The following is a 22,118-nucleotide window of genomic DNA, read 5'->3' on the forward strand; positions in this document are numbered from 1 at the left end:
ATGCTACTCACAACTTATCTGAAAGGAATCTGAACGGAGAAGGGGGGCAGATGGGGGATGTGCCCTTGTGTGATTGGACCTAGAATGGCGTTAGTTACCTATATGGCCAACTTTCAATTACTGCTTTAAGTGTGGAGAAGAGAGTTCTAGAGGGCAGTTGAAATCCACCAAGAATTCAAAACGTTCAATGTAATTTTAACTGCTTCTCTCATCCAGTCTTTTTCAGAGTTATTGATAAGGACCAAAATAGATTAATTTCAAAACCTCTTGTATTTGTTCTCTAAACGGCGAGAGCTGCCAGCAGATAAAAGGGAGATTAAGCCATCCACAAGCTAGATAATTTTTCCCAGCCCCACCCACATCTAGTGAATCAATAAAATTCTAGTCTTGATTTTTTCTTGAGCAGAAACCAACCTCCAAGAGTAGAAGAAAATGCATGGGTCCGAGGAGGAGGAAAGGCTCAGAAGGAGAGGGTTGGGCACTATTTCTCATTTTGAGGAATTTTTATCAACCTTGAAGCTGATTGTGGAATATGTTCTTGTCTTCCATGAGGGAGTTCCCCTGTGGCAATTCAACCCCCTGGAAGACTCCCTCTGTGTCCCCGGATGTCAGCCACCTGCTCCAGAAGCAGATATGGACAGCAGACCACCCCTCGCCTTCCTGCAGGTGCAGCACCAGAGAGAAGCTCACCATGCTCCCCGAGTGCCCTGAGGGCGCAGGGGGGCTCCCACCCCCTCAGGTACCTCCCCCTCCAGGGGCTGCTAGGGCCCTGAGCCTGTCTGTGACCACAGCCATTGCGCCTCCTGAGTTTCTAGCCAACTAACGTTTTCAAACTGACGCCTGAGTGAAGGACTAAATGAGGCTCCAGGTCCTTACCTCCTGGAGGAAGCCACTGACCAAAAGCTTCATTTCCACCAGACACTCCCCATTCAATCTAGTAAGAAAATATCTTTAAGTATTGAGAAAATTACACATCAGGCATGATCACTATAGAAAAATTAGAAAACACAGACAAGTCAGAACAAAAAAAAATTACCCCATCACTTGGTGATAACCACCAATAACATTTAGTTTTTATCCATTCAGACAGGATTATATTCAAAATGCTGTCCTGAAACCTGCTATTTTCACTTAACAACATACCATGAACATATGGCCATGTCAATAAATATACATTTACAGTATCATTTTTAATGCCTGCACACTATCCTACTGTTTGGATTTACTTTAATTTAGTTAACTACTCTCTCATTGTTGGACATGTGGGCTTCCAGTTTTTCTGTTATCAACAGTGTTGTAGTGTCCCTTCAAATGCACACTTACAATTTTAATTAAGAAACTCTCCATGTGCTGTGTAATTAACATGCACACACACACACACACACACACACACACACACACACACACACACACACACACACACACACACACACACACACACACAGAGCTAGCGACCTATGTTTTGCAGGGATAACAACAATCTTGGCTCTGAGCAGCCTCCTCTCTCAGGAGTTCTGAATGCCAGAGTGTATCACAGTGAGCCGCTCCAGGGGTTTCAGAGACAGTGAATGGGGCCAGAGAAGTCTCACCTTGTCTCAGGCTGATAACAGGACTCCCAGCTGACTTGCACAGAGCTGGGTCCTATGTGGTCCTCTCTCATGATTTGCCAGTGAATGAACGACTCCCCATGAGGCAGTGTGGCAGGTGGGGCGAGCACCGGCATTGGCATCAGAGAGCCATGGGTGTGTTACTTGGCCTCTCTGAGCCTTAATTTCTTCACCTATAAATTGGGGATAACTGCACTTATTTTTCAGCATTATTATGAGAATGCAGTGAGATAAAGAAACTATTATTTAGAAATAGTTTCAACTCAAGTGATGACAACCTCAAACTAACTGTGGATAAAATATGACACAGCTCGTTTCTTTCTCATGTAAAAGTTTATGTGGGTGGTCCATGGTGGTCTGTTTTGTCACTCCCTCCTTTCTGGTAAACAAGTCAGCCTCCTTGGCCAAGATGGCAGAATCTACTTTCCAGGCAGCAGATGGAAGAAGGGATGAAGAAAAAGGGAGGGCGAAGTGTGTGAATACACTACCTTTAAGGAAGATTTCCAGAAGCTACCACAGAGGCACTTTCATGTGTACATCATTGGCCAGAACGGAACATCACAGGAGCCTGGGAACCACCGTCTTTATTCTGGGTGTCCTTGTACCCAACAAAAAAGTCTATTCCTGTGGCAAACGGCAGGGGGCAGAGCGGTAATGGGGGACAACTCAATTTTGCCACAGCGTCAGTCACAGTTGCTGGCTTGTATATAAATGATTCCATGTTTATGAACATCCTACCTTTCCCTTTTTTATGCTAAAAGCATGTACCTTTCTATTTCTCAAGCAATATATTTTCTCTTTGAATCATAACTCAGCCACTACAGCATCACAGGGATCCCAAAAGAGGGACTTAGGGGCTTGTCCCAATTCTCGGTACCCCAGAGGACGCTCTGCTTCTGTTGGGTTTGCGGAGGGCCCCTGTGGCTGCTTCTACTCAAATACATCCAGTGGCAGGGCACCGAGGCTGTGACCCTGTGTAGTGAGCCCTTGGCTGGAACAGGGAGGAAAGGCCAACCATAGCTGTGAGGGGACTCATTCCTCAGTGAATCCTGACTTTAAGGCTCACTGCCTCACTTAGAAATGTATTTTCAGTGGTTAGTCCTTGGTCCCTGAGGAAAAAATGTAAAAGACTTTCAGCCAAAGCCTGGTAAAAAGCAAATCAGTTCCTGTGATTTTCTGTCACTCCTGCCTCTCCTCACTATCATTCATGCTTCTCTTGGGAGCATCTGCGTCAGGCATCTGCACAGAAGCTGCTCTGTGTGTGTGTGTGTCTCTCTCCTTCACACATACACACACACTTATGTTCACACCCACCCACCACACTCACTCACACACACTCCCCCATTTGCCTGGAATAAGACCAGAGAGTATGAGTTTGCTTCAGAGATGGTAAATCATCCTCATCTGGAAAATGGGGTGGTGGCTGTGGTCTTCTCTAGGGTCCCCTCCTGTCCTAACATATTCTTTGAATGGTGTTGGGTCCTGAGGGGGAGGGGCTCCATCCCTGACTTCTGGGATACACAGAGATAAAGTTGTAGGAGGATCTCATTTGACAGAACTTTTAGAAAATATTTTGTCATAAATTCCCAGGTACCACCCATTGTTCCAGCCTAGATTCCACCAGGGGAGCCTGGCAGTTCACGTGGTTGCCATTTTCAGCTTGAGAAGCAGGTGACGGAGTGAAAAGAGCAAGGCTGTGGAGTCAGACAGATGCAGATTCAAATCCTAGGTCAACCACCCACAAGCTCTAGCCTGGTGCAAGTTAGCTAACCTTTCTGAACCTCAGTTTCTCTGTCTATAAACGAAGGCAACAGTTCTTCTTTCACAGGATATAAGGATTAAGGCAGATAATGTAGAGCATTTAACGCTGTGCCCGGCACACAGTGAGCATTCAGGAGATGCTAGTTCTCCTCCTAGTGTTAGAGAGGAACAAGGTGAAGAAAGTGAACTGAAGAAGGGAGTAAAATGAGAAAGGGGCGGGAAAGACAGAAACCACGAAAAATGAAAAGAATAGTGTGATGATGGTGGTGTAACACTGCCAGAAATTTCCTCGGCTGCCTCTGGGTGGCACCCTTGATACCGCAGGTTCATGGTTCACCAGAAACTAAACGCTATGTATTCCCAAATTTAAAGTGATATTGCCACCTGGTGGCCAAACTCATGCACTTTTTTTTTTTTTTTTTTGATTCAAATACTTACTGAGCAGCTAGGGAGATACAAAGGTGATTAAAACATGGTCAAAGAGGTGAGGCAAATCCACAAGTAATAGAAAGCAAAGTATAAGGTCCACTGAATTACAGCAGTCAAAAGAAAGTGTTTTAGGAGATCAAGAGATTGCTTCCAGCCTGGAAGGGGGCAAATCAATAAGGGGACTGAGATGAAAATAGAAGACTTCAGTCTGGATTGTTGATGATACTCAGTTTGGACTATATTTGTCTCTCCTTTTCCCCTCTCCCCATCTTTGGGCTTAATTTACCAGTAGTGCCAAGGATTGTTCAATGCTCTTTTTCTATACTTGCTTGCATTTTTGCTTCAATGTCTTCTACAGAGCTAGGTCCTTTCGGTGTTTTAGAAGTTTTTTCCTGTTTTTTGAAGGATTCTTGACTTTTTGATCTTGGTGTTGATGGTCTTGAGTCTTTTCCATTCTGGTTTGATTTTTGTGCATTTTTGGCTGGAATATCTTGTACAGATTACTTTACTGGAGCTTTTTCTTCAGCTTCCTCATCATCAAAGTCATCATCATCTTCATCATCATCATCGTCATCTTCATGATCATCTTCATCTTCATCAGCAACAAGTTTTACTTTTTTCTGTGGAAACTTGCTACCACTTCCAGGGGCAGACGCTTTCCAGACTTACTTAGGAGTGCCACGTCCTCCTCCTCTTCATCTTCTGACTCTGCATCTTCCTCCACAGCTACTAAGTGCTGTCCACTAATATGCACAGGCCCTGAGCCACACTTCAACTGTAAGACCACAGGTGGTGTTATTTCAAAGCCCCCAAGGGAAACTGTTGGCTGCACAGACATTTTCAAAGTTGCCAGTGTTGCTTTGATTGGACTGCCTTCATAATTCATCACCTCTGCTTTGATGATGTGCAATTCATCCTTTGCGCCAGCCCCTAAACTGACCGTTCTTGAAGATAACTGGTGCTCATTTCCATCATTATCCACCTTAAAGTGATCATCTTTGTTGGCCTTTAGTTAACAACGAAAAAGATAGTTCTGGGGCCTCAGAGGGCTCATGTCCATGTCCATCGAATCCTCCATGGGTTGATGGCATGCACTTAGGTGGGAGAGAAGGTGGACGGAGATAGAAGACTACTGTTCCAGGGAACAGTCGCGCAGGACAGAATCACACCAGGACTCATGCACTTTTGAATTCTCTAAAATCTTTTGATTAACTCGGAGTTCTTCTAGGTGTATTCTGAAAGTGATTTGTAAATTGTAATGCACTGTTTGAATTCTTTCATTCATGTCAAAATTTATGGTGCCAGCTATATGCCAGGTACTATTCTCGGGGCTGGGGACACAACAGCTAACAAGTCAGAAAAAGTCCTGGCTCTCACAGAATTTGTATCCAAAAGGGGGTAGCAGATGAAAACGAGTAAACAGTTTAATTGGAAAGAAAATTTCAGGTAGAGATGAAGATGTGAAGACAATACTACAGTATGTGACTAGAAATAGAAAATGCTTCTCTGAGGGATAAACTTTGGGCTGAGATTTGAATGATAACAAGTTAGCCATGAGAGGTTGTCCAGGGAGAACATTCCAGGCAGAGGGAGCTGCTGCCAAGGGCAAAACTACAGCAGGAATGAGAGGTGTGCATTTGAGAAACAGGGAACAGAAGTGGGGGGATGGGTAGCAGCAGGTGAGCTCAGCCTTGGTAATGAATTTGGATCTGATCCTAGGGTTTGCTGGAGTGTGGTAAGCAAGGCAAATGGGATGTTCTGATTGATATTGTTAAGCTCAGTCTGGCTAATGAATGGAGAATGCATTGTGCAGGGCCACGGTGGAACCAGAGACGAGTTTGGAAGGGTCTGTAGAGGTCCAGGTGACATGTAGGTGGAGGCTTGGTTTAGCATAATAGTGGTAGAACTGGAGAGATGCTGATGGACTGGAGATTTATTTTGAAGTGAGAACTGTCCTGTGTCATCAGTGGAATAAAGAAAAGAGAGGGTTCGAAGGTGACTCCCACATCATTGCTATGGGAACTGGGGAGATGCCAGTGCCTTACTTAGTATTTTCCCAGTAGCTGAGTCTATAAATAATTTTTGGAAAAGAACAAGAAGTTTCACCTCAAATTCCGAGGTAATTAATGCAGATATCTCATTGCCTCAGAGAATACAGCGCAGCACTGAAATTCTACAAGACCTTACAGACAGGAACATCTCCGACTTCTTGGTAAAAACGTATCCTGCTCTTATACGAAGCAGGTAAGAAGAGACCTTTCTATACTTTTCATCCTGGCTCCCTGTGGGAAATATTGACTAGGGACAGAAGATAATTTCCTCTCATGATTTATCAACAATCAGGGCAGTGGAATTTTTTCTTTTTCCTAATTTGAGAGCCTCATCCAATAGAAAAAGCAATGGGGGCGTATACAAGTCGAATGCAACTTATGATTAATCTTGCTTTGTTTAGGACAAGCAGTTAACGTTTAAGCCATGCACTATTACAAGTAAAATAAGAAAGTATAGAATTTGTCCAAAATACAGCCTCATATTTTAATTAGTTAAAAACCAGAGGTGCCTCATATTTTAATTAGTTAAAAAAACAGAGGTGACGTTGGAAGGGAGGAAGGAGAGTAAGGGGAAATGGTAGAGACAAAGAGAGAAGCAGGAGGGAAAAGTAAGAAGCAAAAAGGAGAAAGGAAACAGACCAAGATCGGAGAGAGGCGGTGGGATAGTCTGCGTGAGCCCACAGGTTGCCCAGGTTAACTGCACCTGTCACACTCTCACTGTGAATGATCATCTGTATCACTGCCCTTTCAGATGCAGCTCTGCAGCTGTTCTCACAAGCCCCACCCCGGGACTGCTTCAGCAGTCCCATCAGAGCAAGTAGTATGACAAGAGCATGCTATGGAGAGAGGATTATAGGGGACCCTGATCTGGGCCCCATGTTCCCTGGAACTTTAAAATAAAACATACTGTCTAACTTTAGTAGTAGTTACAGTTACTTTCCCTCCCAGTCCCTCAACAAGGGATAAATGGACTCAGCTAACTACAACACATTGCAGATGGTGAAAGCAGCTGTTGAGAAGGCAGTGCCGAGCCAGCAGTTAGCAAAATGAAGAACAGCATCCAAGCACAAAAATAAAAACAGGCTGCATAGACTCTATTCAGTAATGCAGTGAACAGCGACCATCCCACACTTTGTGCTCAGCAGCAAATTTGTAACGTGGAATTTTGGATTTTGTGCTTTATGACAATGATAGTCCATGGGGCTGAACTACGAGGACTAGAGTTGGTATCTGCGTGTTTCCTATCTTGTAATTTTGCCCCTGATTGACTGGAAGTCAGTCTCTTAACTTTGGGCTAGGAGTAATTCAGAACTTCCTCCAAGCGTGCAGGTGATTATGAAAGTCTCGTTCTTACAGGGTGGAAGAGGGGAGGGCTGCAGCCTTCACTCCATGCTGGCATGGTCGTTGCCGTATTTTCTGGGTCCAGATCATCTGACAAGTGACCTTACAACAAGGCCACCCAGAAAGCCCTGCAGGCAGGATGTGACTTGGAGAGGCAGGATTGGAAAAGATCAGTCCTTTCTCCACGTATTTATTCAGGCTCGGCCCCTGGCCCGGGAGGTTTCCACATTGTTTGGACATCAGGAAATGCAAAAAAATGCCCCTGAAGACTGGGAGACCCCAGTGAGTGTTTGGAAGAAAGTTAACACTACTGCATACTTGTATTCATTGTATGATTTGTTTTGGCTTTCAGTTTGAAGAGCAAATACTGGGTCAATGAACAGAGGTAAGAAATTATTTTTATAAGAAATAAAAGTCTCAGAGTGATCTATTTAATTCATTGCACATAAAAAAGCCACACCTCAAAGTCATGTGGATGAGCTGTTCTGTATGTGCTCAGGAATTCATAAGACATGTCTTGGAGGATACATGGCTACACACACCCTGGGCCCAGAAGATGCTCAGCAGTAGATCTCCTTGGAGGGCATAAATGAGAGGTGATGTTCCTGAAGAGGAATTCCAGAGCACTCTCACTCCAGGGAGGTTCTAAAACCTCCGAGCAAATAACAGTTTAGAACAAGAGCACATGTAACCTAAGCCCTGGCACTCCTCGGCCCATTCCTTTTAAGCCTCAGGGCGTCTGGCCCAGCCCCAGACTCACCCCGTTCCTGAGGCATCCTGAAGGTTCACACGGTTCCCAAGGTTGCAAATCCTCTAGGGATCATCTAGGAGGGAGCCCGCCTCACGGGCTCCCTCAGGAACAGGGCCTCTAGAATGAATGCAGAGCTGATGTGGACTTGACTTCCTGGGCAAATTCTAGACCATAAAAGTGAAATTCGGCTTTTAGAAGTGTTCCCAAGAGGGAAGTGAGGGACCTCAGCTGAAGCAGAAAGGCGGGGGGACGAGTTGAGTCCCTGAGAAATAAAGTTCTTCTCCTCTGCCTTGCCTATCCAACAAATTAATCTTGTTTGTTGAGGAGTTTGGCTTTTATGCTGCCATTGAAGGGTTTTAAGCCAGAGAGTGACACGCCCAGGCCAGTGTTTGAGCACCGTTACTGAAGACTTCCAGAGCAGTGTGGAAGATAGTTTAGAGTGGGAGGGACCCAAGGCTAGGATCCAGTTAAGGACTAGAGCAGGAGTCAAGGCAGGGGTGGGTGAGAGGCACCAAGAGAGGCACGGCAGGACTGGACCAGTTTCGATGAGTCCAGCACACCGGAAGTACCTGCAAAGTACAGAAGCGGCACAGAAAAAGGACCACTGGTAGGGGTGGGAGAAAGTCAGGGAAGACCTCAAAGAGAAGATCACATAGGACAGATGAGCTGGAAAGGCACCCGGGGAAACTGGGAGCCCTGCGAAGGCAGAGAGACACAGAGGCAGCCTGGACCACTGTGAGCTCTGGAAATGATTGCATGGCCGGAATGGGCCACTGGAGGGAAGGCTTGAGGAGGAGTGAGGTTGGAGAGGTGCGCAGACACCAGGCTCCGAAGGGGTCAGTCCTGGAGGCAGTGAGGAAGATGTTAAAGCTGGTTTGTAAAGGGGAGCTATGTTTCCCGATGGGCCAGACAATTCCTGCAAAAATACACACTTTCCTACTGAAACTGAGAGCTCCGGCAACCACGAGGCACACACACATGGTTCATGGCACAGGTCTGAGGACTTCTTGCTCCCTTGTCAGGTACGGAGGAATTTCCATTGGAGGAAAGCTCCCGGCTCCCCCCGTCACTGGAGAAGCCCTTGTTGGATTTTTAAGTGACCTTGGCCAGTTAATGAATGTGAGCGGGGTATGTAAACAGACTGGAGATCTCGTAGGACTTTCAACTTGCCAGTTATCATGAAATAGAAATGATCATGAACGCTAAGGGAAGGGGGGAAAAAAAAAACCTCTTGGTTGTTTATTATGGTTTTCCAGGGCCCTCTCACCAGAGAAGCCTCTAAAGAGATGTCTGCTTTCCTTAAACATCTAGAAACTGAAGACAACATTAAGGTATTGGCCCTGCACAGTCTGCCCTAGAGCTAAAAACTCATGTGAGCTGGTTGTTGTATTTTTATTTTCCCAACTTAATTAAATTCCATCCCTCCTCCTGTTTAAATCTGGCATGGAATGTCTCCCAGCGGCCAAAACCTTCCTCCCTCTCACATTCTTTTTTCCTGCAGCTCATTTTTTCTTTAAACAGCTGCTGTTAGTGCAGAGTCTCCTATGCCGTAGCAGAGCCTAACAAAGCCACATCTCCGCCCTCTAGGTGTGGTTTAACAACAAAGGCTGGCATGCCCTGGTCAGCTTCCTCAACGTGGCCCACAACGCCATCTTACGGGCCAGCCTGCTCGAGGACAGGAACCCCGAGGAGTATGGCATCACCGTTGTAAGCCAGCCTCTGAACCTGACCAAGGAGCAGCTCTCCGAAATTACAGTGTAAGCTACTGAGGCCCCGGCCGCACAGCTTTCTAGTCACCTTCTCCACTCTAAACACCCCGAGAGGATTTTCACTAGCAGAAGCTGCTGGGCTGGATGGCAAGTTTGTTTAATCACACACACACACACACACACACACACACACACACACACACACACACACACACACACACACACACACACACACACACACACACACACACACACACACACACACACACACACACACACACACACACACACACACACACACACACACACACACGAACATAAGACTTCGTGTGCCAAACCGCGTGGCCGTTCTTCCTCCTCATATTTATTTGGAAAGTAAGCATATGTTTGGTTCCGTTCCCTTTTGGCTCTTGATAACACATTGCTCCTGGAGCTTACACAAATACTCTCCTTTCCAGTGTGCAAAATGATTGCCAGGACCTGGGAGGTTCAGTAAATCTTTCATCGCCCCAGTAGTAATTATCTTAGATTCCAGTAATTTCCCCCAGACAGTCAGGCTTCGGACATGTCGACAGATCCTTACCTTCCTAAAGCCTAGGCTCAGCTTCTAGCAGTAAAAACCTCACTCTTTTGCAATTTGTAGCATGTTTGCCTTATTCGAGGCCTACATTTGGTGAGAATGCCTTTGTTAGAGCAAACTCCTTCTGGAAGGCAGTTAGGGGACCCAATATACTCCAAGTGCCCTGAACGTGCCCAGGGCCATGGCTGAACTTGGGTGGGTCCTGGGCCCTTGGGACCTTCCTCAGGACACCCTCTGAGGCCCTCAACTGAGGAAAAGTAGTCTATGTCCATTCTCACTTAGTCCAAGTTTCCATACCTCCTGCCAAGCCTCTTGAATATGAAATATGAGAGAGGAGTCTCTTGTGATTATAAAAATAGTATATAACATAGTATGTGTTCATTAAATAAAGTTTATAGAATAGAGTTTTAAGAACTTAGTGTTTATAACCCAACACAGTTTAGGGTGTTTCCTCTAGACATTTTTGGGTGTTTCCTTCCAGTAATTTGTTATAATCTTAGTGTGTGTGTGGATCAAGCTATTTGTAATTTTAACAGAGCAGCGACTAGCACATATGGTGCCTCTGTGGGAATTAGGAAAAGGTGCTCCTTTCTCAAGGCGGGCGCTGGCTTACACCAGAGTGCCTGGCTTGTATGTGAAGGTCGGGTTGGATTTCAGCCCACACTTTCCCCCTTAGCCAAATGCTTTCTATATGATCTGGGAAAGAGTGAATAAGATCCAACATCCTGTATAATCAGCCTGTTCCCTTTTTACTTAAATTTATGTTATAACGTAACATTTCCCTATGTTACGATGTTTCTTGAAAGCATGATTTAACAAGATAATTTAAATAAAGATAAATTTTTGTTTTAAAAATTTATTTCTTTTCACAGACACTATAACTATCTACGTAAAAATTCAAGAGCATCTATAGACAAATTATTAGAACTAATAAGAGCATTGCAGTGCATGAGATTAATGTAAAAATCCGTTTCTATACACAATCAACAAATAATTAGAAAATGTAATAAAAAGAAAATGTACTAGACTTTTATATTAACAGGGGACAATATTTGATATTGACCTTAATATTCAACATAAACGTAGAACAGGAAATGCACAGATATCCATTTGCCTTTGACCCAGTTGGATTTACACAGCTGAGTGACATGACAAGCTTCAGGCTGGGGAAGGGGATTCTGGAGGTGGTTCCCTGGCATTGGTGAGGGCTTCCGAGAGCCTGACTTTGTTCTTCTCCTGCTTCCGCTCCTCCTCCCCTCTCTCCCTCTGTCTCCCGTCCTTCTGCAGGCTGACCACTTCTGTGGATGCTGTGGTGGCCATCTGTGTGATTTTTGCCATGTCCTTCGTCCCTGCCAGCTTTGTCCTTTACTTGATCCAGGAGAGGGTGAACAAAGCTAAGCACCTCCAGTTTGTCAGTGGAGTGAGCCCCACCATCTACTGGCTGACCAACTTCCTCTGGGACATCGTAAGTATCAGGACCTAGCACCTCCCTCACCCCCGTGGGCCCAAGGTGGGTGGGCGTTTGTGTGTGCTCTGACTGAAGGGACGTGGCAGGGTGGGGCTCTCGGACGGCCAGGGATGCTGGAAGGTGATGTGGCCAGGGCCCAAGCTGGGGAAAGATGCTGGGCACAGCTTAGCAACCGCTGAGTGGGAACTCTGTAGGCCCTGCACAAGGGGCCTTCTGATGCACCAGATAATCCCTGCCCTGCAGCACTGAGGCTGGCCTTCCTGAGAACAACCGGGAGCTGAAGAGATGATATCAAGAGGCCCTTCACACTGCATCCTCTCGTTAGGTCCCACCCCACCCTCAAAGGGGTAAACTGGAAACTGCTCTGTGGTACAGTTGCCAGATAAATAAGGGGCACCCAGTTCAATTTAAATTTCAGATAAAACAATGAACAATTTTTAGTATAAGTATATCCTAATCCGCCCCCAAATATGGCATTCTTACACTAAAAAATTTATTGGTTGTTTGTCTGAAATTCAAATTTAATTGGGCATCCTATAGTTTTATTTGCTAAATCTGGGAACCCTACCCAGTGGCCTTGTTTTGCCTACCCAACCAGAACTTCACTATATTAGATTAGCTACCACTTGGGGGAACATGAAGAAAAAATTATTTATCAAATCAACAGCAGACTACCACCTCTCTCACGATCAGGATTGGTGGGGGAAGAGAGGGGTCAGGATGGGTTACCTTGCGACAGGCCACAGGGTCAAAATGACTTGACAGTGAAGGCCTGGTTATAATGTGGGAGTTGTTATGATGCTAACTCCAGCCTATTCCAGGCGTCTTGGGGAACAAGATGTTTTGTTTTATCTCAGCATTCTAAGACTAACGCGAGTCTCCACTTCATGGTGATGATAGTGTATATCACGATGGAGACCAACACAAACAACCTTTTCCACTATGACTTTTAATAATGATGGCAGATATCTTACTCACTAAGCAGCCGTCACTTAACAATATAAAGCCAGAAATCATCAGTACCAACTAATCTTCCCTCCTCTCTTCTGTCTACGTGAGGAAACACTTATGAACACATGGGGAGGAGGTCAGAGCCCATAAACCTCACTTTGGATGAGAACATCCCTTGCAGCCACCCAAGTTGGCCCTGTGCTTAAAACATGAGAGGAGCTAGGCTCACCTGCACCGAAAAGCTACTAAAGTGCTGGGTTTTTGCATTCAACTTTTTTTTTTTTAAGACAAGGAATAGAATTAACACTTGGGGCTGACCCATGTGTGTGCCTGACTACAGACAGATCTCTGAGCCTAAGGAGAAATTGGTGGACAGAAGGACAGAATGGGTGTCTGAATGGGAGATGATACTAGCAAAGTAGACACTTAGCAGCCTAATGAAGGGTTTGGAGACAGTGACTGTGATGCCAGCAGGCTTCCTGATGCTCTAGAATTTTAAGGCTGGCCTGGAATCTGAACTCAAGGAGCTATGGTATTGGAGCTAAGCACCCTCCTTAGCCAGTGGCGAAATGATAACCTTGGCCTGGGGGTCATTGTTGAATAAATGAACAAATACTCATTGTTTATATCATTCACACAGTGCATAGACGATGTTGTAAGTTCTTATTTTTTATATATCATCTGTTTTTCTTTTCTTTTAAATTAGGAAACAACCACAAACTTACAGAAACGTTGTAAACACTGTTCAAAACTATTTTCCTCACCCATTTGAGAGTAACTTCCAAACAAGATGTCCCTTCATACACACATACACATACACACCCCAGCCACCTCCAATGTGTACCTCTTACAAACGAGGACTCACCCTATACAATCACAACGCAACTGTCAACATCAGGAAACTAGCACTGATGTATCACTTCCATCTAATCCTCAGACCCCACCCAAGTTTCGTCAATTTCCCTAATAATGCCTTTTATAGAAAAAGAGCTAGCTCAGAATCAGGCATTGCGTTCAGTTGTCCTGACTCCTTAGTCTCCTTCAGCCTGGGACTGTTCTCAGTCTTTCCTTGACACTCATGTCTTGACGCTTTTGAAGATCATAGGCCAGTTGTTTTGCAGAAAGTCCATTAATTTTGGTTTGCCTGATGCTTCCTCATGGTTGGATTCGGGTCATGGCTGCAGTTTCATGAAGGGATGCTCTGTCCTGCTCACTGCATCCTGTCAGGTAGCTTCTGATTTCAATTTGTCCTATTACTGATGATGGTCACTTCGGTTACTTGATGAAGATGGTGTCTGCTGAACTTCTTCACTGTAAAGTTACTTTTTTCCTTATAATTAATAAGAGTTTAGAGAGATGTACTTTGAAGTTATGTAAATATTCTGTTTGTTTGTTATCAAGCTTTCCATTTATTCATGTATTTATTTATGCTTGTATGGAGTTGTGGTTCCTGTGTTAATCAACAGACTACAATCTGATACCATTCTTAACTGATTTTGGTGCTCAGATTACCCCCAGTCTGGCCAGTTGGAGCCCCTTCAAGCTGGCTCCTGTGCCCTCTTGACTTGTGTCCCCACGTTCGTTGAGTACCTCCAAGGTCTCTGCCCAGCAAGATGTTCCTCCCCACAGCCCTACCCTGGAATCAACTGTCTCCCCCAAGGAGCTCTGGTTCCTTCCAGGGGAAAATGTCCCTCAAAAACCAAGATCTCGGTGTTAGATATATTCACTGGTCCCAGGCCTTCTCGGTGGAGAGGTGAGATAGGTGAGATATGCAGATATATACACAGAAGTACACACATTTACATCCATACTTCTCTGTCTATCTATACACTGAACAAAACACTCACTAAAACCACTAGTTCCAATCCAGCACCACAGGCTCCCTCTGGTTTTCTGTCTTTCCATATTTTTAACTCCCTTCTGCACAAGTGAGAACCTGGTTTCTGTTGCCCCTGACTCATGTGCCTACCTGAGCAGTACACCTGTGTGTAATAAGCCCCATCTCTGCCCTCGCCCTCTCCCCTGTGTGGACACGCTCCTCTCCCTCCGCCATGCGCAGGTCCTCCTTGTGCTGCTCTGGCTCTGATATCCCGCAACAGATCAGCCCCCTGTAAAGACACCCTCCTGACCCCACTGGGGCTCCAACACCGCACACCAGTCCACCTCCGTGGATGCCCTTCTCACCCTTCTTAGGCTCTCATTCTGCTTGGGACCACTCTGACTTCTCCCCTCCCCCCACCGTGGCTGCCCACATTTCCCTGTCAAGCCTGCTGGCTTTAGGACTTAATTCTGTACGAAGGGAAGGGAGGAAGTGATGTGAGGCCAAGGATTATACTTTAAGCTTTTCTGAATTCTGGAGACATGCTTAGAAAGTAGAATCAACAGGACTTTGAGATTGATTGGAAGGAGAGAAGGAGAGATCAGGTGGAATTTTATAATTCATTCTTTCAAAAGATACAGACTGTACCCCCCCTCCTGTGTAGGGAGGTGGGGGTGGCATGGGGTAGGAGGACTAAGGACAACTTAACATACGTTCGCTAGCCAAGAAATGTTTATACGAATAGAATCAGAATCCCAAAACATAAGTGCTGGAGGAGGCTGGCCCAGCCCTCATTTTGCAGAACAGGAAGCAGAGGTGCAGAGAGGTTAAGTGCCTCCCTCCCTTCTTCTCTCTTCAAGATGAATTACACTGTGAGCGCTGCACTGGTGGTGGGCATCTTCATCGGGTTTCAGAAGAAAGCCTACACTTCTTCAGACAATCTTCCAGCCCTGGTCGCACTGCTCATGCTGTACGGGTGAGTTGTGTGGGCCATTACCTAATGTTGCCAAAGGGAAGCCAGGGGAGGAGGCTGCAGTTCTGACAGAAAACCAGGGTTTTCAGTGCCAAGGCAGCTTCCAGCTCCCAGCAGGGTCTGCGGCTGCTGACCAGGAATCTGTCTGGCTTCTGTCTCCGACTCCACGCACAGAGGGATTCCTGCAGCTCAGTCCACTCATCCATTCGGGTACAATGGAGACACCCCACAGGGCTTGAATCTTAATCTTCTTCCACTCAAACTGTGACCTGACCAAAGTCTGGGAATCCATCACTCCCCACTTCCTCACTCAGCTCTGACCCTCATTCATCTGTGACCAGTCCGTCCATCTCAGTGACTCCTGTACCAGCCAAGGGTTATTTGCACATGGGAGACTGCACCTGAAAAGCTGCTCTGGGTCAGGGCCAGAGGATAACACAGGGATTAAGTCCAGTAGAATTCTAGAGCATGCAACTTTATATCCAGGCCCACCACTTACTATGTATGTAACTATGGGCAAGTAATTCACCCCACTTGGGCCTCAGTTTCCTCATCTGTAAAATGGAGATCATAATACCTGGCCCTACCTATCAGGGGCCAGTAGAGTCTTGCCAGAGCAATGGTCTCCGTTCATCTCTCTTGGAAATAGAGAATTCAGGAACCAGTGTGACTGTGACACGTCAGCTACAATGAACTATGAGCCTGTTGGGATCTCAGCCCAGCTTTGCTGAGCCAGACTAGAGTGGGAAGAACACTCCTATGTTATGTAAGGCTTTATAATTTACAAAGTACATTCACAGCTTTTGCTTCTCACAAAAACTCCATGAGGTGGTCAGGAAAGGCATTGTTATCTCCATTCAAAGATGAAGAGCAAAGACCAAGGGAAGAAGTATCTCTTCGGTTTCCCCAGGACTCTCACCAGTTCAAACATACCACCCCATGTGAGAGGGGAATGCATTATATCTAGGGGTACAGTAGATGGAACGGAAATTGGAACTCCGTCCACTGTGTTGTGTCATTTCACACAGATGGGCAGTCATTCCCATGATGTACCCAGCATCCTTCCTATTTGATGTCCCCAGCACAGCCTATGTGGCCTTATCTTGTGCTAATCTGTTCATCGGCATCAACAGCAGTGCCATCACCTTCATCTTGGAATTATTTGAGAATAACCAGGTAAGCATAACTTTCTCAGCTTCTTTGTTTGATTATTAGGATACTGGAGAGTGTGATGGTCAAGCAGAGCCAGAGGCAAGCACTGTGTCTATACAATCTTAGTGTATAAATGAATGTTGCTTCTTCCTTTCCTTTATCCTTCCCTCCGTCCCTTCTTTCCTTCCTTTCTTTTTTTCTTTAAGCTCCTTGTTCATTTGTGTGCTCTGAGTGTCATGGTTTTCTGAACCCTTTCTGCAAGTTATAAATGACCTTTCATAATCCTAAGCTTTTAGATCTTCTTACTTCTTCAAGAAGGTTTCCTTGGGGACTTTGGGTGTTAGGTTTTATACACACACACACACACACACACACACAGAGAGAGAGGTAATGCATTCATGTGATTTCAAAATTTAAAAAGAACAGAAAGGCGTGCAATGAAGAGTCTCCTTCCTACTCCTGTTTCCCACTCACCTAGTTCTCTTCTCCAGAAACAACCTTTCATGTGAGTTTCTTATGTGTTCTAGAGACATATAAGCAAACACATATATAACCTTTCTCCCAATTTCTTACATATATTGTAACAGAGTAACATGTACTATTGTACATGAAAATTAATCCTGAGGTTAGGGTTAGGAATTTGGAGTGCTGAGTGACTCATTTTTATGAGCTATGAAGTTCAGTTGTCCCGTTCACACCCCCAGACTTCTCCTTGCCCAGAAAGAACTGACAAGAATGAATCCTAAAAACAGTGGTTGTGACTACAGGGTTGTCTTTGCTCCACACTCCCTCTCCCAGTCCCCTGTGTCTGAGCCCTGGCCATGACTGTCCTGGTAACATACCCAGGAATCGGTGGGCTCTCCTGTGTGCCTGTGTCCCCAGCACCTCTCTAGCCTTTCCCTCTCTCAGAAGGTCTTTGAAGTTGAGAGGGTTGGTACCAGCCAGAGCATCTGCACAGACGTCCTGTGGCCCCTGTCCCCACTCCTGCCTCTGGGCGCTGCTGGGAAGACCCAAAGCAAACCTGCACTAACCACCCAGTCCAATGGCCTCCTGAGAGCGACTCTTTCCCTGATCTTGTAAGGCTTTCTGTGGCCACTAAACAAGAAGCAAAACCCCATCTGTCCCATGACTGATAAAAAAACGTACCATGTCACAGTCAGACCCCAGAAGGGAGGTAGATGAGAATACAGACTCTGCCAATGGTCAGAGAATCCTGGAAGACTGAAAATGCTGCTCTTCAGAGCTGTTTTTGTCACAGGCTCACAGCTCACTAAGTCTTAGGCGAGCCTGTTACTTCAGAATAATTAAATAGCTTAAAGCAACTCAAAACATCCTCCCTCCTGCGGGCTGCACTCATTTAGCCAACAATTACCGAGCACACCCACTCCCCTGCATAAAAAAAAAAAAAAGCTGGTTTCTTTCACCTAAACTGTGGAATAGATGCTGCAGAATTTCCCAGGATGCCACAGGAGGCTCCCCAGGTCCCAGAGGCATCCACTAGGTAAGCACCATGTGATGAATGTGCTGATATAAACAAGCATGGCCCCAGGAACTCCCCTTCCAGTCAGTAAATGACCTGCACACCAAGTTAGGAACTGATATAAACCACGGTACGTGACATTCCATAAGGCACTGTATGGCCGAACATCAAAGGAGCAAGACAGATGAAACACTACAGACCAGAGTGGGCCAAAACAGCTGGACTGTGGGGGCCAAGAGGATCTTGGTAGAGGAATTAAGTTTGAGCCTGGCCTGGAATAAGTAGGATTTTATTATCCCATTTAATAAACAATGAGGTACCTTCTGTGAACTAATCATGTGTAAGGTGTTTAGGAAGGACACCAAAATGATTTGGACCCAGTTCCTGTTCTCTGGGGACCAGTGACTAGTGCAGAAAATAGGCAGGTAAACAAATAATTAATCATGGCAATGTGGTAAGTCCTGTGAGAGAGGATTGGATATTTTACCGTGGGAATCTGGAAAGGCTTATGAGAGAAGGGGTTATTTGAGCTAGCTTTCTAAAGAAGGGCAGGAGTCTGCCAGAGAGCAGGAGGGGAAAGAGCATTCTTTCCAGCTAATAGCAATGGTCAATAGACGCTGCAAGTGCAAAGGCCTAGAGGCAAGAGAGCATAGTTCCTTCCAGGAGTAGTGGGGTGGGCCCGTGGGGAGGGGTGGATAGAAGGAGATGGGGTAACGTGAGCAAAAGTTCGGAGGCTGGAGAGGAAGGAGGTTGTGCAGCAGGGTTGGGCCAGAAGAGTGGGTCAGCCTCGCCGCCCCCCGGCGTCCCCTCTGCCTGACACCGACACTTGAGGCTAAGGCAGCAAACACCTTCTACCACCCGAAAACAAGTCCCCACAACTCAACCCGGACGCCAGGGGAAGTCTCCAGCCGTCTTTCCTGCTGGTGACAGGTGCAGACAGCTGTAGCTGTCCTGTGGGGGCTGAGAAGCAGAGCTAGAAGATGCTCAGGGCCCCTCTCCCGTTTGGTACAAGCTAGGCTAAGATATTGCCAGTGACAGAGCCTCAGCCCCCAGTGTGGCTCACAGCTGTACCAAAGGAGAGAGCCCTGGGCCACACTCCCAGCAGCTGCATCTCCTGGTAACAAAAGCCCTGGGGCGTTCCTGTGTACTGTCAAAGCGAGTCTGCAGCGAAAGCTCCTCAAGCAGGCTGCCGGCTAGAGGCACCTCCTGTGAGTATTCCAGAACTCCTGTCTGCTTGACAGATCCCTCCGGTAGCCAGTCTGGCTGCTGCATCCCCCCTGGCTGCTGCATCCCCCCTGGCTGCAGGCCTTCCACTGGTCCTGGTCCGTGAGGGCATCCAGGCCCCACCCCGCTCAGGAGGGGCAGCCAAGCTTGGCCTCCATCACTGACTGCCCTGCTTTTCTGTATTGCAGACACTGCTCAGGCTCAGTGCCGTGCTGAGGAAGCTGCTCGTTATCTTCCCCCACTTCTGCCTGGGCCGGGGCCTCATTGACCTGGCACTGAGCCAGGCTGTGACAGACGTCTATGCCCGGTTTGGTGGGTAGCAATCACATGGCCCTGGATCCTCCAAGGCCGGGAGGGCTGCAGTGGGAGTTCCTATGACAGACCTGCAGCCTGGGCTGGGGCCGGGGTCACCTGGTTGGTCTGGGATTTCCTGGACACTAGAAGGGATCGGAGTGCCTCCGTTTCCATGGCTAAGGAGACTAGGAGGGGTCAAGGGCAGTTCCTACTCTTCCCTACTCTCACTTGAGGAGCCGGTATGAGACCTGGGTTTGGCTCTGACTTAATCCCTTGCATAAGGCCTAGTCTAGCTGAGCCTAGTGTTGTAACTAGGTCTTTGGGGACAGCTGGGACAGTTAAGTGGACTTAATTCCTGTCGATTTCTGGTGGCCTCCATCCCCAGGTGAGGAGCACTCTTCAAATCTGTTCCAGTGGGACCTGATTGGGAAGAACCTGGTTGCCATGGCAGTAGAAGGGTTGGTGTACTTCCTCCTGACCCTCCTCATCCAGTACCAATTCTTCTTCAGCCTATGGTACGCTCGCGCCGCTGCCCTGAGGGTGCCAAGGCCAGCTCCTTGTGCCTGTCAGTCAGGAAACTTGATTTCAGATCCAAGTGGTCATCTCTTTCCTCATGAGCCCCACTCCATAAAGTTTTTTATGCTCTCGAAGCCTGGTTTGTTCTGAGTAATACAAAGAGAGGTACATTAAAATAGGCACATTAGGATTTGTGCGTATTTAAAGTTTAAAAGTTTAAACTTTAAAGTGTTTAAAATACAATGCTATTAATTTCAATCGCTAATATTTAATCCCATTCATTTAAGAAACAGATAGTCATATTAAATTGGATCATAGCATTGCAAATGATAATGATTCATTGGTATCCAAAGTACTAGGAAATAGATTTATGCATTCATGAGAAAATAGACAAAGCGGGCCCCTATGCTAGTTAGAGATTTGAGAATGGGGACAGGGCAGGGAAGGAAGGGAGTAATATGGGGGTGACATTCGGGGTGAAGGCAGCCAGGTGCAGTGTGGAGCGGGTGGGGCAGTGATTGTGCCCCCCTGGCTGGGGAAGAAGGGGGTTCCTGCCAGCCCTGACCCACCCCAGCTGTGCCGTTCTTCCCATGCTCTTGCCTGAGGCCCTGCATCATTCCGAAGTGGGTGCTCAACCTTCCAGAAGGCAGCCCCCTCTGCCACCCAGGCTGACGTTTAGTGGGCTCAGCCCAGGGGCCCAGATTGCAAATCGTGGGGCACTCAGAAGAAGCTTTCCCCGACAGTGTTTGTCTCTTGTTCTCTCATCCTCTCATGCTGAATGTGCTCACGTGTAAATAAAGATTCGGAGGACTCGTCTTGAGGTTTTGATCCACAGGGAATTGAATTGTTGGAAAGAGACTGAATGAGATAATGGGTGTCAACACACTTAGAATAAAACAACATGGCCGGTACGTGGTTCTAGTGTGGGAAAGACAGTGTGAGGAGTCGCTGTCCACGGAAGCCTCAGCCCTTACAGGACCCCTGCAGTTTTGGCCACATCTTAGGGGGAGATGTTATTTACTGAAACAGACTCCTTAGCTTCAGACTCTGGTGTCAGCACCATTGAGCGTGTCCTGCCGCATTAGGCCGGAAAGAAGACCAGAGAAGTATTCCACAGTCTCTGGCTTCAAGAAGACAGCCATGGCCATACTGAGAAGCAACCAGGAAAAGAGAGGAAGGAGAGGGAGGAAGAAGAGGTGCTCTTGGTAGAGGACACGCCTGCCTGTGGGGAGTTCAGGATGTCCGTGAAAGGAGAGGGGGAGGGGGATGAGAGATGGGCCTGGAGAGGAGAGCAGAGCGAGGGGGTGAAATGCCCCCCACCTTGGTGAGGCTGAGGGCAGCAGAAAGCTGTCGGGGTGTTTTGCTCAGGGGAATGACATGATCTGCCGGGGTTAGAAGGGGAGAGACCAGACAGGAGACCGCTTTGGCACCCAGGCGTGAGACAGTGGTAACCTGAAAAGGAATGGGGTCATTAGGAGATGGAATAAAAGAAGTTGATTGGGTTAATAGTAGGAAGTCTGTTAGACAGTACTTAGTAATGAACTGGATATGGCCAGGGAGGAAGGAAGGAAAGCGTGGAGGTCAGGGTGTTCAGGGAGGGTTTCAGAGAAGACGCTGTGCTTTTAAGGACGAGGAGGATTCTGCTCCACAGGGCAGGAGAACGAGAACACTGAGCCCCTGGCGGTGCCTGTGGGGGCTCGAGCTGGGAAAGGCTAGCATGGGCTGGGGACCATGGGTAGATCGAACGGTTGGCGGAGGAGTTAGTCCAAGAGATAAATGGGAGAGCGGGTCGGAAGGGTAGGTGGAGCCTGACTGCAGGGCTCTGGGATTTCAGCTGAGGAGTTAGGGCTTTAACGTACACCTGATGGAGAACTATGGTTGGGGGCACGAGATAACCTGATGGACTAAAAGAAGTGGGAGGCTTGGGCACTAGTAACTATCATTTGCTGAGTGCTTGCCATAGATGAAGGGTTTTTTCATGATAACAGCTCTCGGGTTAGGAGTCTTGACTC

The 22,118-nt window shown here is 46.8% G+C and overlaps 1 protein-coding gene and 1 pseudogene across 1 annotated transcript in view; one reads left to right on the plus strand and one right to left on the minus strand.

The window, feature by feature from the left end:
- The window catches only part of ABCA4 (ATP binding cassette subfamily A member 4), a 111,253-nt gene that overhangs the window by 74,685 nt on the left and 14,450 nt on the right, over positions 1 to 22,118 (plus strand). Inside the window, exons 25-35 of the mRNA XM_073810836.1 lie at positions 553 to 739; positions 5,947 to 6,041; positions 7,542 to 7,574; positions 8,963 to 9,068; positions 9,197 to 9,271; positions 9,528 to 9,697; positions 11,517 to 11,694; positions 15,328 to 15,443; positions 16,469 to 16,616; positions 19,485 to 19,608; positions 19,976 to 20,105. Coding sequence (XP_073666937.1) covers positions 553 to 739; positions 5,947 to 6,041; positions 7,542 to 7,574; positions 8,963 to 9,068; positions 9,197 to 9,271; positions 9,528 to 9,697; positions 11,517 to 11,694; positions 15,328 to 15,443; positions 16,469 to 16,616; positions 19,485 to 19,608; positions 19,976 to 20,105 — 1,362 coding nt within the window. The remainder of the gene's footprint in view (positions 1 to 552; positions 740 to 5,946; positions 6,042 to 7,541; positions 7,575 to 8,962; positions 9,069 to 9,196; positions 9,272 to 9,527; positions 9,698 to 11,516; positions 11,695 to 15,327; positions 15,444 to 16,468; positions 16,617 to 19,484; positions 19,609 to 19,975; positions 20,106 to 22,118) is intronic.
- Positions 3,994 to 4,875, minus strand: LOC109547419 (nucleophosmin-like; annotated as a pseudogene).

This window comes from Tursiops truncatus, chromosome 1, assembly GCF_011762595.2.
Source record: "Tursiops truncatus isolate mTurTru1 chromosome 1, mTurTru1.mat.Y, whole genome shotgun sequence".
Lineage (NCBI taxonomy): Eukaryota > Metazoa > Chordata > Mammalia > Artiodactyla > Delphinidae > Tursiops > Tursiops truncatus.